The 15,720-nt window shown below is 53.0% G+C and overlaps 1 protein-coding gene across 4 annotated transcripts; it reads left to right on the plus strand.

Moving 5' to 3' along the window:
* The first annotated feature begins 41 nt into the window (after positions 1-41).
* Positions 42-13,905, plus strand: LOC144944246 (vacuolar fusion protein CCZ1 homolog). Of its 4 annotated transcripts, none has more exons than XM_078872248.1 (16): positions 42-195; positions 1,579-1,704; positions 2,878-2,975; positions 3,570-3,663; positions 4,312-4,389; positions 4,715-4,762; positions 5,108-5,191; positions 5,695-5,870; positions 6,665-6,746; positions 7,352-7,413; positions 7,887-7,998; positions 8,190-8,223; positions 9,405-9,519; positions 10,607-10,768; positions 11,169-11,296; positions 12,598-13,905. In XM_078872248.1, the coding sequence occupies exons 2-16, from the start codon at positions 1,624-1,626 to the stop codon at positions 12,651-12,653; spliced, it is 1,410 nt and encodes a 469-aa protein (XP_078728374.1). In that variant the 5' UTR covers positions 42-195; positions 1,579-1,623; the 3' UTR covers positions 12,654-13,905. The 4 variants fall into 4 exon arrangements, with proteins under 4 accessions (XP_078728374.1, XP_078728373.1, XP_078728375.1 ...); XM_078872247.1 differs by having other exon boundaries at positions 43-152; positions 12,598-13,904; XM_078872249.1 differs by lacking the exon at positions 42-195 and adding an exon at positions 1,284-1,302.
* Positions 13,906-15,720: the final 1,815 nt, after the last annotated feature.

Below are 15,720 nucleotides of genomic sequence, written 5' to 3' on the forward strand. Positions count from 1 at the left end.
CGGAGGGGAGGGAAAGGGGCGGACGGGAAGGGGCGGCGGTTGAATCGCGAGAATCGATTCTCGCGCCCGCCTCGTGACGCTGCCTCGCCGTGCGGGAGTCGCCGCTTCCACCCGCCCGGTGGTGAAACGCAGCGACTACGTCACACAGCGGAGTAGGTACCACACACACAGTGTGTGAGTACCACCACACACAGTGTGAGTACCACCACACACAGTGTGTGAGTACCACCACACACAGTGTGTGAGTACCACCACACACAGTGTGAGTACCACCACACACAGTGTGTGAGTACCACCACACACAGTGTGTGAGTACCACCACACACAGTGTGAGTACCACACACAGTGTGTGAGTACCACCACACACAGTGTGAGAACCACACACAGTGTGAGTACCACCACACACAGTGTGTGAGTACCACCACACACAGTGTGTGAGTACCACCACACACAGTGTGTGAGTACCACCACACACAGTGTGAGAACCACACACAGTGTGAGTACCACACACACAGTGTGAGTACCACACACACAGCGTGAGTACCACCACACACAGCGTGAGTACCACCACACACAGTGTGAGTACCACACACACAGTGTGAGTACCACCACACACAGTGTGAGTACCACACACACAGCGTGAGTACCACCACACACAGCGTGAGTACCACCACACACAGTATGAGTACCACACACACACAGTGTGAGTACCACACACACACAGTGTGAGTACCACACACACACAGTGTGAGTACCACCACACACAGTATGAGTACCACACACACACAGTGTGAGTACCACACACACACAGTGTGTGAGTACCACACACACAGTGTGTGAGTACCACACACAGCGTGAGTACCACCACACACAGTATGAGTACCACACACACACAGTATGAGTACCACACACACACAGTGTGAGTACCACACACACACAGTGTGAGTACCACCACACACAGTATGAGTACCACACACACACAGTGTGAGTACCACACACACACAGTGTGTGAGTACCACACACACAGTGTGTGAGTACCACACACAGCGTGAGTACCACCACACACAGCGTGAGTACCACCACACACAGTGTGAGTACCACCACACACAGTGTGAGTACCACACACACACAGTGTGAGTACCACACACACAGTGTGTGAGTACCACACACAGTGTGAGTACCACCACACACAGTGTGAGTACCACCACACACAGTGTGAGTACCACACACACAGTGTGAGTACCACACACACACAGTGTGAGTACCACACACACACAGTGTGTGAGTACCACCACACACAGTGTGAGTACCACCACACACAGTGTGAGTACCACACACACACAGTGTGAGTACCACACACACAGTGTGAGTACCACACACACACAGTGTGAGTACCACACACACAGTGTGAGTACCACACACACACAGCGTGAGTACCACCACACACAGTGTGAGTACCACCACACACAGCGTGAGATAACCACAGTGACTACTGACGTGAGAACCACCACGGCGGCTACTGCCGTGGGTACCGCGGTGAGGGCAAGTGGCTGTGATGAAGACTTTGTCGTTCTGCAGCTTCGTGCGGGCACCGCCGCGCAGAGGGCGCACGGAGCCGGCGCCATGCAGCCGGGCGGCATCGCCTCGCCGGCCCTCGTCAGCTTCTGCGTCTACAACCCCGACTTCGGGCCGCGTGAGGGCGAGGTACGGTCACCCTCCGACGCCTTCTGGCAGTCGACGCTTTCAGCAGCGAGCGAGTGGGCAGCAGGTTGCCAGGGCAGCAGACCGCAGGACGAGTGTCGCCTGCTGCCTTCTGCTGCCAGGCCGGGGGCCACGGTGTCTGCCGCGTCTGTAACCTCGCAAATGTCGACAATGACGCCGGCACACGATGGCCGAGTCGTACGAACGACGGAGGGGCTCTTTGACATCCACTGCGACACCCGCAGTGATTCTCATCAGGGCAGCCGCTGGATTTTGAACCGCGGATCTCTGCAACAACAAGAAGCGGCCTACGCGCGATGATACCTCACCGCCCAGTATAGTGATTGTTTAGTGAGTGGGTGGGTGGATGAGTGGGTTGGTGGGTGGGTAGGTGAGTGAATAAACAGGTGGGTGGGTGAGTAGGTGAGTGAATAAACAGGTGGGTAGGTGAGTGAATAAACAGGTGGGTGGGTGGGTGAGTACTGGCCACTCACCTCTTCGTGTGCCGTTGCCGGCCTTTATCGGTGCTCGCGAACTTGCCCCAACAGTCTGTTAAGGCTCCACACGTGGTCTGTGAGGAGGTAGGCGGGTGAGTGCGTGGGTAGGTAGGTGAGTGGGTGAGTGCGTGAATGGGTAGGTGAGTGGGTGAGTGCGTGAATGGGTAGGTGAGTGGGTGAGTAATCCAGTGAGGCAGGACCTTCATGGGTCTTGAGACTCGCTGAGAATACTCCCGGTTAAATTATCTAAGTAATGTATTGTAGTTTAACACGTCGGCTTTGTAGTTCACTTCCATCGGTTGCGATCATAATTGTCATCAGCAAATGTGAAACTGTACTTTCTCAGTTCATGTTTACACTTGAATTTCTCCCAATTCAATTTTGTAAACAAAGTCTGACATTGCCATCTGTTGGATAGATGTTCTGGTGGGCAGCAATGGGCAGTTCCACCTGATCCATTGATTCGCCATGCTTCTAGGTTACCGTGTCCATGCCGCTCCCCGCCTTCACCAACACGCACTTCCCAGTGCGGCGAAGTTCGCGTGGGCAGCCCCTTATCCAGCATTAGATGGATGACAAGAGCGCCGGACTTGTATCAACTATGTTGGGTGTTTAAGTGATGCGTGGTTGAGGCTGCTTGACTCGTCACTGATTTTTATTCTGGCTCTATGTTCACCAGGAACACAAGAAGATTCTGTACTATTACCCTTCCGAAGTCAACATTGACGATAAAATCCGAAGTGTGGGACTGTGTGAAGCCATCGTCCAGTTCACAAGGTTCGTGCTCCTCTCTCGTTACACGTTGACGCTTGCCGAGTCTCAGGATTCTGTTTCAGGATGGTCCTGCCAATTTTCACAGTAAGTGGCGATTTTGCTGTTTGTCATCCCAAATGAGTGATTTGCAGTGTGATTTTTGAGCATTGAGATCATTTGAGCGATACCATTTACATTGGGGATTTGTTTTAGCTAATGGAGGAAATTGGAGAACGTGGAGGAAATCCATTCAGAACATGGCAAGAAGATACACACAGTATGTTTTACCTACGTGACTTTACCGAAAAAACCTAAGAATATGAATCCTTGCAGTCACGAAAGCTTCAAATCTAGAATTAATACACACAGTAATGCACATTAGTTGGGAATACAATCCAGGAGGAAAAAGTGTGACCACTGTGTTGTGGCTGTGTTTGTTCTGTAACTGTCAGTGTGTTGTAACTGTGTGAGGTGTGACTGGAGAGACAAAGGTGTTGGGGCGTGGTGCTGGCCACCCACCCCATCATGTGCTGTGCCGGCATTCATAGGTGCTACTCGTGAACTGCACTTGTCCCAGCAGTCTGTTCAGGCAATACGGGGAACTTTGTGTTGTTGCAGGACGTTCTGCACGGAGGAACCGGCGCAGGCACTGCACACGCAGACGAACCGACAGCTCTTCCTCGAGGCCGAGGAGAACTTCTGGATGGTGATGGTGAGGGGGGCACCGCACAGTGCGCTGGCCCCGAGGCCTCGGTCCCCTCCATCCCCGCCGCGGCTCTGTGCCGGGGATGGCGCGATGGCGCTCCTCGCCGCCTCCGCGTTGACGTCGCGGGCGGCGGGAACACCGTGGCTTCAGCAGCGTACCCGGGTCGGGGCTGGCCACTTGTTCCCGCAGACCGAGCTCAGCAGACGCGCTTCTCAACAAACTTGAGATTTGAACTTTGTTCTTGGTTCCAGCCGCGTGGCGCGGCCTCCGGCTGCTCGGGGCCCTCCCCCACTGCTGGTGCCGCCCAATTGCCGAGGGCACCGTCGTAGCGGTCCCCACGAGTTCGGTGACCGATGGCAAGAGAAAACCTCACAGCAGATGATGGGAGACTGTTAGAGCAGATCTATGAGTCTCTGTGTGAGTCTATGGGTCTCTGTGCAGCAGCTGCAGGGTCTGCAGGAGGGTGCAGAGCATCGGTCGCGAGGAAGTGCAGTAGGGGCATCAACGGATATGGCCGTCACATGATATCGCGTTTGTATGTGGTGTGTGGGTGTATGGTGGGATGGTGTGCCATGCGGTGCGGTGATGTTCCGTGTGGTGCGGTGGTGTGCTCTCTGGTGGTGTGTGCTGCGCGGTTGTGTGGTGTTTGCCCAGGTGGTGAGTAACCCCACGTTGGAGAAGCAGGAGAAGGATGGACCACGCACGCGCGAGTATCAGGAGGAGGAGCTGCTTGTGAGTTTGGCTCTCACCGGATCTCGCATGCGCACGGATCTAACGCGGATCACTTGAGACCGTGTGTGGCATCACTGGCAATCTGCTTGGGTTTCCGGCCATAGCTAAAAACAACATGCACGATGGAACCGGTATCAGCCTAACATCCCAATGTGGAGACATTACCTGCACATTACTCAAATTCGTTCACACAGCAGCAGCAACGTCACCCAATACTGTGACAAACTTGGCAGGACCGTCCTGAACAAAGGTCTTGAGACTTGGCAAGGATTTCCTGGGACATGAGCAAAATCGTAATCAATAAGAGGTCCGTGTCTGCTTACAGGACAATGTCTACAAAGCTGTCCTGCAACAGAGTTACAGCATGTACAAGGTAACGGTCACACTGCGGTGAGATTTACCTACGCATAATATTCTCCATCTGAAATGTATGTGTGTACTGTGTGTGTATATATGTCTTTGTGTATTGTGTGGAGTTCCGTGCGTGTGTATTTGTGTGTATTTGTGCACTTAGCATGGCGATTAGCACGGTTGGCTCCGTACGGTGCGAAAGAAGCTCAACATCAGTAGCGTAGTTACGTCACCGGCACTTTATGACGAACGGCAGTTGTTGTGTGTGGAACGCATTGTGTGTGTTAGTGTATGTACATCTTTGTGTGTGTTAGTGCTGGTTGTGTATGCTACCATTGTGTGTGCATGCGTGTGTGTTCTATTGCAGCTTTTCAAGGGGACGTTTGAGACGGCCTTGGCTGCAGGTGGAGTGGAGACTCTCAAACGTCGTCTGCACGAATTCTTCTCGCGCGTGAGTCTCACTCCCTTTCCCGCCAGCCACGGTGTTCACCAAACTCCCACCGAGCAGCAGCCACGAGGACGGGGTATTGCCACGTGGGCTACGCATTCCCACCCGCAGCGGGCATTGCTACTGGAGGAGGTATTGCCACGCGGAGATGTAGTGTCAATGGAGGAGAGAGGTATTGCACGGGAACCCCCCCATTTGAAATCACGCAGCAGCAACAGCAGCAGCATCGCCCCATACTGCGACAAACGTGGCAGGATCCTCCTGGAAAAGAGTCTTGAGACTCTGTGAGGCTTTCTTGAGTAAATGTGCAGATAATAATAATCCACTTGCTCAACTGCCATACTCTGTAAAGCCAGGAGGTGGCGGTAGTTAGAAGGAGATTCCTCACCTCTAAATGCCATTTGTTGCTCGAAACTTGATTTTCTGAACCTTTGCGTCTGTGCTCAGCACACGTGTGAGCACAGAGTAGTTGTGACGCTGCCGTGGCGTTGGTGCGTTCTCCCCAGTACCTGCCTACGCTGCGCCTGGCGCAGTGCGACCTGCTGGACGCCCTGGGCGGCATCACGTTCTTCCCGCTGGACAAGATGACGTACCTCAAGGTGCAGTCGTTTGTCAACCGCGTAGAGGCCGCGCTCAGCGCCGTGTCCTGCACGGCCTTCCTGTACCACGAACAGCTCGTGTGGTGAGTGAGAGGGGCTCGTGTGGTGAGTGACAGGGGCTCGTGTGGTGAGTGAGAGGGGCTCGTGTGGTGAGTGAGAGGGGCTCGTGTGGTGAGTGAGAGGGGCTCGTGTGGTGAGTGAGAGGGGCTCGTGTGGTGAGTGAGTGTGTGTATTAGGGTATCTGCGCGAGTGTGTGTGTGTCTATACGTGTATACGTGTGTGTGCGTGTCTATACGTGTGTGTGTGTCTCTATACGTGTGTGTGTGTGTCTATACGTGTGTGTGTCTACGTGTGTGTGTGTGTGTCTATACGTGTGTGTGTGTGTCTATATGTGTGTGTGTCTATACGTGTGTGTGTGTGTGTCTATACGTGTGTGTGTGTGTGTCTATACGTGTGTGTGTGTATTCGTGTGTGTGTGTATTCGTGTGTGTGTGTGTTTATACGTGTGTGTGTTTGTCTAAACGTGTGTGTGTGTGTCTATACTTGTGTGTCTATACGTGTGTGTGTGTCTATATGTGTGTCTATACGTGTGTGTCTATACGTGTGTGTCTATACGTGTGTGTCTATTCGTGTGTATGGGGAGCGGTAAGCATACCGTGCTCCGAACCCGGTGACCCGAGTTAAATTTCCGTTCACGCCCAATATCGGTGACCACATCTGAACCGGCGCTGGGTCTCCTCTAGGTTGACACAGCCTTAATTGAGCACCCAGTGCGCCGTGCACATATGTATGTCCGTATGTTGAACTTCTTTCGCATCGTACGTAGCCAACCATGATAATCGGAGGCTACGCGGTGAACCTTTGTCTACATGCGCAGGAGCGGCTTGGAGCAAGAGGACATGCGGATCCTCTACAAGTATCTCACCACGTCGCTGTTCCCCAGCACGGTGGAGGCGGAGGTGAGAGCCGCCAGCCCCTTCCCCCTCTCGCCCCTTCGCCATCCGCAGCTGTCGGGATGACGTGCGGTCGCTTCCCCACGGGCGCTTTGAACGGCCGTCTCCGCTATAATGAGCGTCGTTTGTTGCACCCCAAGTGCTGTGGGACGCGGCCCCGGCGAGGAGGGCGCTGTGACACGTGATGAAAACGGATTGCGAGCGAATCTCCGATCACGCAGCTATTTTCCAATCAAGAAAAGGGGGCGTTTCACGTGACGCTATACTAACCAATGGGATTACTCGGTCCGTGCATCAATTGTCAATCGACTCAAGTGGTTAACCCTCGTAGTATCGATATTCTAACGTGGCTGTTGGATCCACTGTGAGCAGAATCGATACAATAGACACCTCGATTCAGGTTTCACAAGACCATATATGGGCAGAGACACGCCCCTACGGGCAACACCACGCCTACTTTCTTCCATATATGGGCTGATCCGTGATTCCGTCGGGTGTCTGATTTTACTGTACGACGGCGCTCTGTGAGTAGTGACGCGAGGGTGTGACACGTTCCAGTCGCTCGCCGCTTTGAGTGGACCGTGGCTGCCGGTTGCGTTCTGTGTGTGCAGCTGGCAGGGAAGGAATCTCCCATTCGCAGCGGCAGCCCCACGAACCCGCAGCACTACGGCAGGTGAGACATCTCCCTCGCAACACCGCCATCTCCTGGCTTGCCAGGATATGGCAGCACAGCAAATAGATTTTTGCAATGATTGTAGACTACTCGTTATGATTCCGTTTGTTTACGCAGGAAACACTCACCGAGTCCCCAGACTCTTTTCAGGAGGGTCCTGCTAAGTTTTTGCATAAAGTGGTGATGTTGCCACTGCGTGTAATCGCAGTTGAGTAATATGGAGGTGGTTATTTAAGAACTGGGGTGTTAGGCTAACACCAGTTACACTTTGTGTATTGTTTTTAGCTATAGGAGGAATCCGGAGGAAACCGGTGCAGAACAGGGGGAGAGAGAACATACAGACCCCACGCAGACACGCGCCCCAGTTGACAATGGAACTCAGGCCATTCGTGCTGTGAAGCGCCGAGACGTTCCTGTGTAAACAAAGCGTAAACAGAACAAGAACGATAATAGACAAGTGTGTGAGCGCGCAGGTTCCTGCTGGGCCCCAGCAGCCTGGCGGAACCGGGCGGGTCGGTGCGCGTGCCCCGCATCTTCGTCACCACCAACACAGCGCCCCAGGAGCTGCACCTCATAGTCTACAAGGTGCGCCCTCCTCACCGCACGTCCGCTGCGCGCCCCGCAGGGAGGGCGCTCGCACCTGTCCCGCTCGCTGTGCTGCGATGCCAGCAGCTGCACTGGGATAGCCGGGCAGAACCCTCCGGGGTACACAAGCAGAGTAGTCGTCGTCGTCGTAATTTGTACTCTGCTCATCCTGCGTTTCCATGCCTTCCCAGGCGCTGAGTGCGGCCGTGTGCTTCATGGTGGACGGTAAGTGTTTGTGTGTGTATGTGTGTGCTCATTTGGTGCCTCTGCCAGTCATATCAGTCAGTCAACCCATGGCACTTGGGTCTGTCCCGTGACTTACTGCTAGCAATCCTTCGACACTTCATTCACGTGGCCGCAAAGTGCACCTAGCCTGGCACAAGTGCTGTGGTGACATTGCGTGCGCTCAGTACCAAGTTCTCGTGGCAAGTTGATGTTGTTTATCCAGGTGAGAACTCTAAAGACCAGGATGAATAACCTGAGTCACCAACATGACAAACTAGGACATATATCTTAAATATGGTGTCTTGTCTATAACATTTGGCAGATCACCAGCATTGATCCAAGCAAGCCTGTTCTGCTGCTGATAAGATACTGCATGTCAAAATCGTTCCAGAGTTTGCTTGTTCTGCATCAAAGCTGCTGAAATTACACACTTCCAGAAATCGGTGTGGCTGATAATTGTGTAGGATCTGCTTGTTTATTTTTCTATGTGGGGAGACGTGTGGATATGTGTAGAGGAGTAGTGTGATGACGTCATGTCATGGGTGCTGTAAGGGAGGATACCTTCGGGCACAGGGGCGAGTAAAGGGGAGGAGTCGCCCACGGGGTACTCAAGGGGACCCCCGTGACGAAGGCGTGGTCGTTGTGGGAGCCCGGAGTGTGGATCGGCTGCAGGAGGTCTCTCCCGCTCGCGACCGGACGGTGTTGGATGAACCCCCGTCCGGGGTCGACGAGTGGGAGAGCCGAAGAGATAGGCGAGAGTAGGGCTCCAAGAAGTCTGTGAGAATCTGCTGGGAGTGAGTGGGGTTCTTCTCTCCTCGGCCGGGCGGTGTTGGATGAACCCCCGTCCCGGCCCGAGTGAGAGAGCCCAAGGGATAGCCGTGGCTAGGACGAGTAGAGCTTGGGGGTCCACGGGAAGGACCGAGCATAGAGAACACCTACCCCTGGTGTGAGCCTGAGTGTTTAACCCGTGTTAATAAACGGCGAAAGCCCTTACAAGAAGTTCCGTCTCCGCGTGGTTCTACGACGCAACATATGTATCAGAAACATTAAATATTTTGAATAATGATAGTGGCTATGAAAACCTAGCTGTTTATAGTGAACTTTGTGGTCGGCGCGTTGTATGTGCCGTGTGCCGCACGGTGTGGCGCGTCGTGTACTTTATTGTGTCCCCTGCCCCGCAGCCTCCGTGGATCTCACCATCGATTACTTCCGGGAGCTGGACCGGCTGGTGGGTCCGCAGCTGACACTCCTAGCCTCCGACATCGCGGAGCAGTTCACGGTCAATCGGCGCGCCGCGTGAGTAGCGGCTGTCGCCTACCTCGGCAGCACCGAGTTCACGACGCACCCGCACGCTCGATCACTTGCTCGCTCGCTCGCAACAACAAAAACAACGTGCACAGGCAGAGCAGATTCCCACTCCAGTGACACTCCAGATTGTCCACAACACTGCCACCAGCCTTCCCACTCCAACACTCCTACACATCACTCCACGTAACTCCACATCACTCCACCTCACTTCCACACTCCACAACACTCTCACACTCCACATCGCTCTGCCCGCTGCGATTCTTGGCCCCCGACGCAATCCTCGTCGTCGTTGGCTGTCCCCACGCGTGGAGCTGCCTGTGTCGCGTTTGAGAGGTCTGCTCGTGCACGAATTTGGGTTTGTGTGTTGCACTCAAATATCCCGCCTGGTGGGTCCGCGCTTGAGCGAGCCGCTCCCAACATTTGGAAGGTCGCGAATTCAAATCCTGGTTGGGGGGTCGACTCAGACCGTCATCTGTACGTGGTTGATAAAGTATGGTAAGTCCTCGTTTAACGCGGTAGATGCATTCCTCAAAAGTACCACGTAAAGCGAAACACACTTAAAGCAAAAAATATTTCACCATAAATAATGTAACTATAAAGTTTGTCGAGATGCGATGTACACACACACACACAGTAAGATGGCGGGACTAATAACCGAGGGTATGCCACCACATTACTGTATCATTCCACGTACTGTATCACTGTACCGCTCATCCACGCAGCTCAAGAAAGTGGTTTGTCGTCGACCGCTCATGAACCGTGTTACATGAGAATGGGCAAAAGGTGATCCCGAATGGAAGAACCGCGTTATAGCGGCAACGCGTTGTGCGAACACCACGGCGTTAAGCGAAGACTTGCCGTACCACTTTGCGGGGAAGTCAACAGCGGTTGTGCTATGGATAGACTCACCCCTGCCATAGGAACATAGACTTTCCACCACCGACCGACGGCTGTAAAGAAGAGATGAGCTCGATAGAGCTCGCCGGAGGTTTGGCCGCACGTGACGACGTGGAGGGTGGCGCGCTGGGACCCGTTTGACGCGACGATGGCCCCGTCTCGCCGTGCGTCTGGCCAGGTCCGACAAGGAGCCGCAGTTCAAGTTCATTTACTTCAACCGCATGAACCTGGCGGAGAAGACGACGCTGCACGGGCGGCGCGCAGCGCACGCTGTGGCGCCGGCAAACGCGCCGCCTGAGCTCATGCGCATCTTGGGGGACGTGCACGGCGACTTCACCAGGTGACCGCACGCAGCCTCGGCTGCAACCACGGCCCCACGCCTACACCTAGCTCCAACCCATAACCTGAACTCATAACCCAAACCCATAGCTCGAACCCATAGCCCAAACCCACAACCCGAACCCATAGGCCGAAGCCATAACCCATAACCCAAAGCCCATAGCACGAACCTATACCCCAACCCATCGACCATAGTGCGAACCTATATCCCTAACACTACACCAATCTGAGACCACATCGGGTACTGAGACTCCAGAAACAATTAGGGTATATAATACGAGTACAGTACCTCTTTGTGGAGCAGACTCGCTGCTTTCATAGCAATGTAGAATTTCCACCACTGACTGAGAGCCTTAAGCAGGAGTTGTGCACCGATGCGGGAGCTCGCGTTGTCTGTGCAGGGCCAGCGAGGACGAGGAGGTAGTCGTGAAGGCCATGTCCGACTACTGGGTGGTGGGGAAGAAGTCTGACCAGCGCGAGCTCTACATCATCCTCAGCCAGAAGAACGCCAACCTCATCGAGGTCAACGGTGCGCGTGGCCTCCGCTCCTCACACTGCCGCACGTTGCCCGCTGCAAACTCGCACAGCTGTTGCTCTTACAGTCACAGCTGTTGCTCTTACCTGGCTAAACAAAACCCACGTTGATTTTGTTCAGCCATGTGAGAGCTCAAGAGACGAGGATGGAGGCTCACTTTGCAAGAGTAATCTGGGTCGCCAAAATGACAAAAGCAAGAGCATAAACAATAATTAATCAAATAGAAATCACAGCAAAACAACTGTGTTCCTGAAATCTCGCCATCTAACTATCCAGTCCTTGCAGCTGGAACTCAGCACCCCACTGTTTACTTTCTGGTATCAAATCCACCGATACTCTTTGCGCATGAATGTTGTGAGACAAGATTACATGAGGCCCCCTTAGGTCCTGTGTCACGTCCGCCCATAGCCTGTGCCACAGGTTGAGCTTCCTGTGTGTGGCCAACTCATTGGGTTTTTATTATTATACTAGCTTTACTACCCGGTTTCGCCCGGGACTTGGATTATTGTCTTGGATTAATTTCATATTCCCTTATATTTTACTGAAAAACCCTGAAAAAAATTGATGCTTGCAATAAAGAAAAAAGGCGAAACAAATAAATGTAACTAATTCAGTCATCACAAATTATTTATTCAGTGTGATTATTTCAACACTTGGCCATACACAACATTTTTGGTTTCTGTTTCTTCATCGCTGACAATGTATAGTTTTGTTGACATTCCAACATACAGAATTCGTCTGTCAAATCCAAGCCCGTAGCTTTAAGTGACTGTCCCTGCGATGTATTAATGGTGATTGCAAATGCAAGCCGAACAAGATATTGTCAGTAATGTGTCACGTGGAAACACTGTGGGGGTATTGTGAGTAATGCATCACGTGGTAACACTGTGGGGGTATTGTGAGTAATGCATCACGTGGTCTCACTGTGGTGGCCTTAACCCACTTATACGTGAGGTTGATTTTGGCAACTCGGGAAGGGAATGACGTAGCGAGCCGAAAATAGTCGCATTGACTTAGAAATTCTAGACAGCATTAAGCTGTGCAAATTTCATGACACCAGAGCTCAGCGTTCGAGAGTTTTTGCTGCTTCACACAAACAAACGGATGTATTTTCTGCTTTAAAATTAAGATTCATGCTTGTTCTTGGGAAAGCCTGGGTACCTCACAGTAACAAGTCCTTTGGTTCGATTCCCGATTCAAGCACTTTCTGTGTGGACAGCCGCGCCGAGCTCACCACCATCCCTCGCGTGCGCATGGGGTCAAATGTCATTTGCATTTCTCTCTTGTCGCCACAGAGGAAGTGAAGAAGCTGTCTGTCACCCACTTCAGCAATATCTTCTTCCTCGATTGAGGAGGCCAGCGTTGGATGTCGAATGCCGCTGCCCTTTGCAGCGATGCTGACGTCTCCTTGCCGCCGCTGTACGGCGGTGTCCTCGCCGGGCGAGCGGCTTCACTTGCACCGGGCCATTCACTCAACAAACATCACGGGTACATCAGACAGGCGAATCCACACAATTATCATCTGTAGATTGCAAGGAACGCCATCATAACAAAAGCTCGTAGCCTTATCTAGACCACCAACTCAAAATAACTGTTTGGCAGTTTTGTGGTTGAGAACCACCAACTCAAGGAGCTGAGGAAATGTGGCCGTCCCAACAACGTGCAGCTGCGCAGTGTCCACGAGTGCAGAGAAGCGGCGCCCATCGCCCGTCACCCATCGCCTGTCGCCCTTCGCCCGTGCGGCACAGCGGCACGGGCACCACTCGCAGAGGCGCGTCGCCCGCTCGCTCGCCACCTCCTTGCCCCCCTCCCCTGCCCCCCCAACCATTGCGTGGACTATCACGATTCGGGGCCACCCCCATTTGTGTCAAGGATTAGTTCGTGTCCATTTTTGTGTCTTGCTTATTCCGCCTAGTTCTCTCCATTGGCCCAGCTGTAGAATGCACTGCAGTTTCTTCAATGACAACAGAATGGTCCTCTCACGCACTCGCTCGTTTATCGCGGTGTTGCGTGGCCCACGGAGACATTGCTCTGATCACCAAACCCTTCCAGTAAACTAAACTATAATTTAAGGTTACATTTTATGTTTAAAAAAAACTTTCTTAATACAAAATAATAATCACAGGTTGCTAGAACCTGGATTCAAACCCCGGGTCTCAGCGGTGTTAGCTCAGCGCTCTGGCCTCTGAGCCACCCGGCCATCTCTATTTTTGAGCTAATTATAAAGGTGAAGTGAGCTGGTAATTCAGCAACGTTGCAGATAAACGTCTCTCTACGATCATAAATAATACAACTTGAAACCTTAAATACATGGGTTTGCTAAATGAGGTCTTTGCTATACAGTACTTGATTTAAAATGACCCGTTCACTCGTGTAAATAAAATGCTGCCATATTAAACTCAAGTTAATTCCGAGCTTTGTTGTAAACCACGATGTCTGTCGATCGTCTTCATCAGGCGGAATAAAAAGAGGCGGAAAGCCTCCAAATGCGACTGCTTCTAAGGGATTTCAAAGTGAGCAAAGCTGTGCGGCGTAAACAGCATGGGCAGGGCAGCCAGTGCTCATGTCGGAGTAAAGCGAGTGTGTTGGACAATGGGGGGGGGAGTAGAGATAGGGGGAGAGAGGGGGGGGAGAGATAGAGGTGGAGCTGAAGGCGAGGGCGCAGTGTGCGCAGTCCAAGTGTGTTAGATGCAGCGTCCCGGTGGGGGATTGCCTGGCACAACGGGGTTTAATCCGAAGGGTCCCTAGAGGGAAAGTCCCGCGGTTTCCCGGTGCCAGGAGATTGGGTGACCCTCCCAGAACAAGTCACATTGCGGTGCCTCTAAATTGTCTTAAAATTGTATGGGCGCAGAAAGGTTCACCGGGCCAGCCACAATGAGTGATGCACGACATCGGGGAGGGGGGCTGGTATGAAATATGAAGCGAGCAGAGCAGACAATGAGGTCAGGGGATCACAGCGCCACGACCTCCCCCAGCGCCACGACCTCCCCCAGCGCCACGACCTCCCCCAGCGCCACGACCTCCCCCGGCGCCAGACCCGAGTACACACGAGCAGGGTGCGTACTCGCCAGCCAGACGTCCTTCCAGATCAAACAGGTTGAGTCAAATTAATGAGTACGGCTGCATAGACAGACAATAGGTCGCAGAAGTAACTGTCGCAACGCTCCATGTAAGGGAAGGAAAACGAGCGAGAATCACAGGTAGGCGCACGATTGGCTGCGCTGGATAACGTAACCCTGGATTGTTGAAGTCGAGGAGCATAAAAAAAGGAGCCTAAAACCCTTCAGATGAGAATTCTTCAACATCTTGGTCGCCAAGCTCCAGTCGTCCTGCCTCCTCGAGCCGCTCGCAGCATCCGTGTGATGCCAGCGAGTGCTGCTACGAGGCAGTGATAGGCGAGGTTTTTTCGTCATCCTTCCTCCGACTCTCACAGCATCCGTGCGACGCCGTGAGTACGGCTGCGAGGTACGTGATCGGGCGTGTGAGTATTTGGGGACTTGGGTAGCAGTAGGCTAGGCTCTGCTCGTAGAATATTCCCTCCGGGTAGTGCAGGGTTTGCGCCGTGAATAAAAGTTAGCACAGAGCATCGGTGTAGTGTCTGTGATGTGTGTGTGGAGCGACTGCGTGGGGAAACGCGCGCGTTCGTGCCGCCGCGTCAGCTGTGGTGGTGTACGCGGGCGTGTGGAGTAACTCCGTGCGGCGGTGAGCCAGCCGCGTGAGTCTGTCCCTCGGAGAGGGCGCCAGCGTGGGGGGCCCGATCACGCGGTCGGCGTGGGGGGCCGGCGGGAGCTGCCCGACGCGGTGGAGGAGGGCGGTGGGGTAGACGTGGGCCCCCACACTTGTGTGGATCGGTCTTGTGATTAAATAACATAAAAACGATGTATTCTCTGGCTCAATACATGTTGCTATTGTTTGATCCTTAAATGTTGTATTTTCACCAATATGTTAAGACGTGCCGTTTTCACAAATGTTTGATTTCTTGACAAATAACAGAACAAGGCCCTTCACGGTCACTTGAACGCGACAGCTACTTGTGGAAGAGAGATCGAACCGTGGAGTCCACACAGTCTCTTGGGGAAAGTGCTGTTGGGGGCCGTCCATAAATGACGTCACGCGATTTTGGCCGATTTTTGACCCCCCTCCCCCCCTCGTCACACGGCGTCACAAAAAGTCAGACCCCCCTCAAATATAACGTCACAAAGCTCTGCCCCCCCCCCCCCCCCCACAAAACCATATTTGCATTTTGAAAATAAAACATGCTTCAAATCGCTTTAAACTATTGTCATTGTAGCGCGTATTTAATGTGGCGCTGCACTCTGATGTTGTAGGAGAAAACAATTATTAAAAAGACGTTGCAAATCTGAAATTTAGCATAAAAGTCACTTGAAAACATTCAACGTCTAACTAAAACTGCAGAT

This window comes from Lampetra fluviatilis, chromosome 34, assembly GCF_964198595.1.
Source record: "Lampetra fluviatilis chromosome 34, kcLamFluv1.1, whole genome shotgun sequence".
Classification (NCBI taxonomy): Eukaryota; Metazoa; Chordata; class Hyperoartia; order Petromyzontiformes; family Petromyzontidae; genus Lampetra; species Lampetra fluviatilis.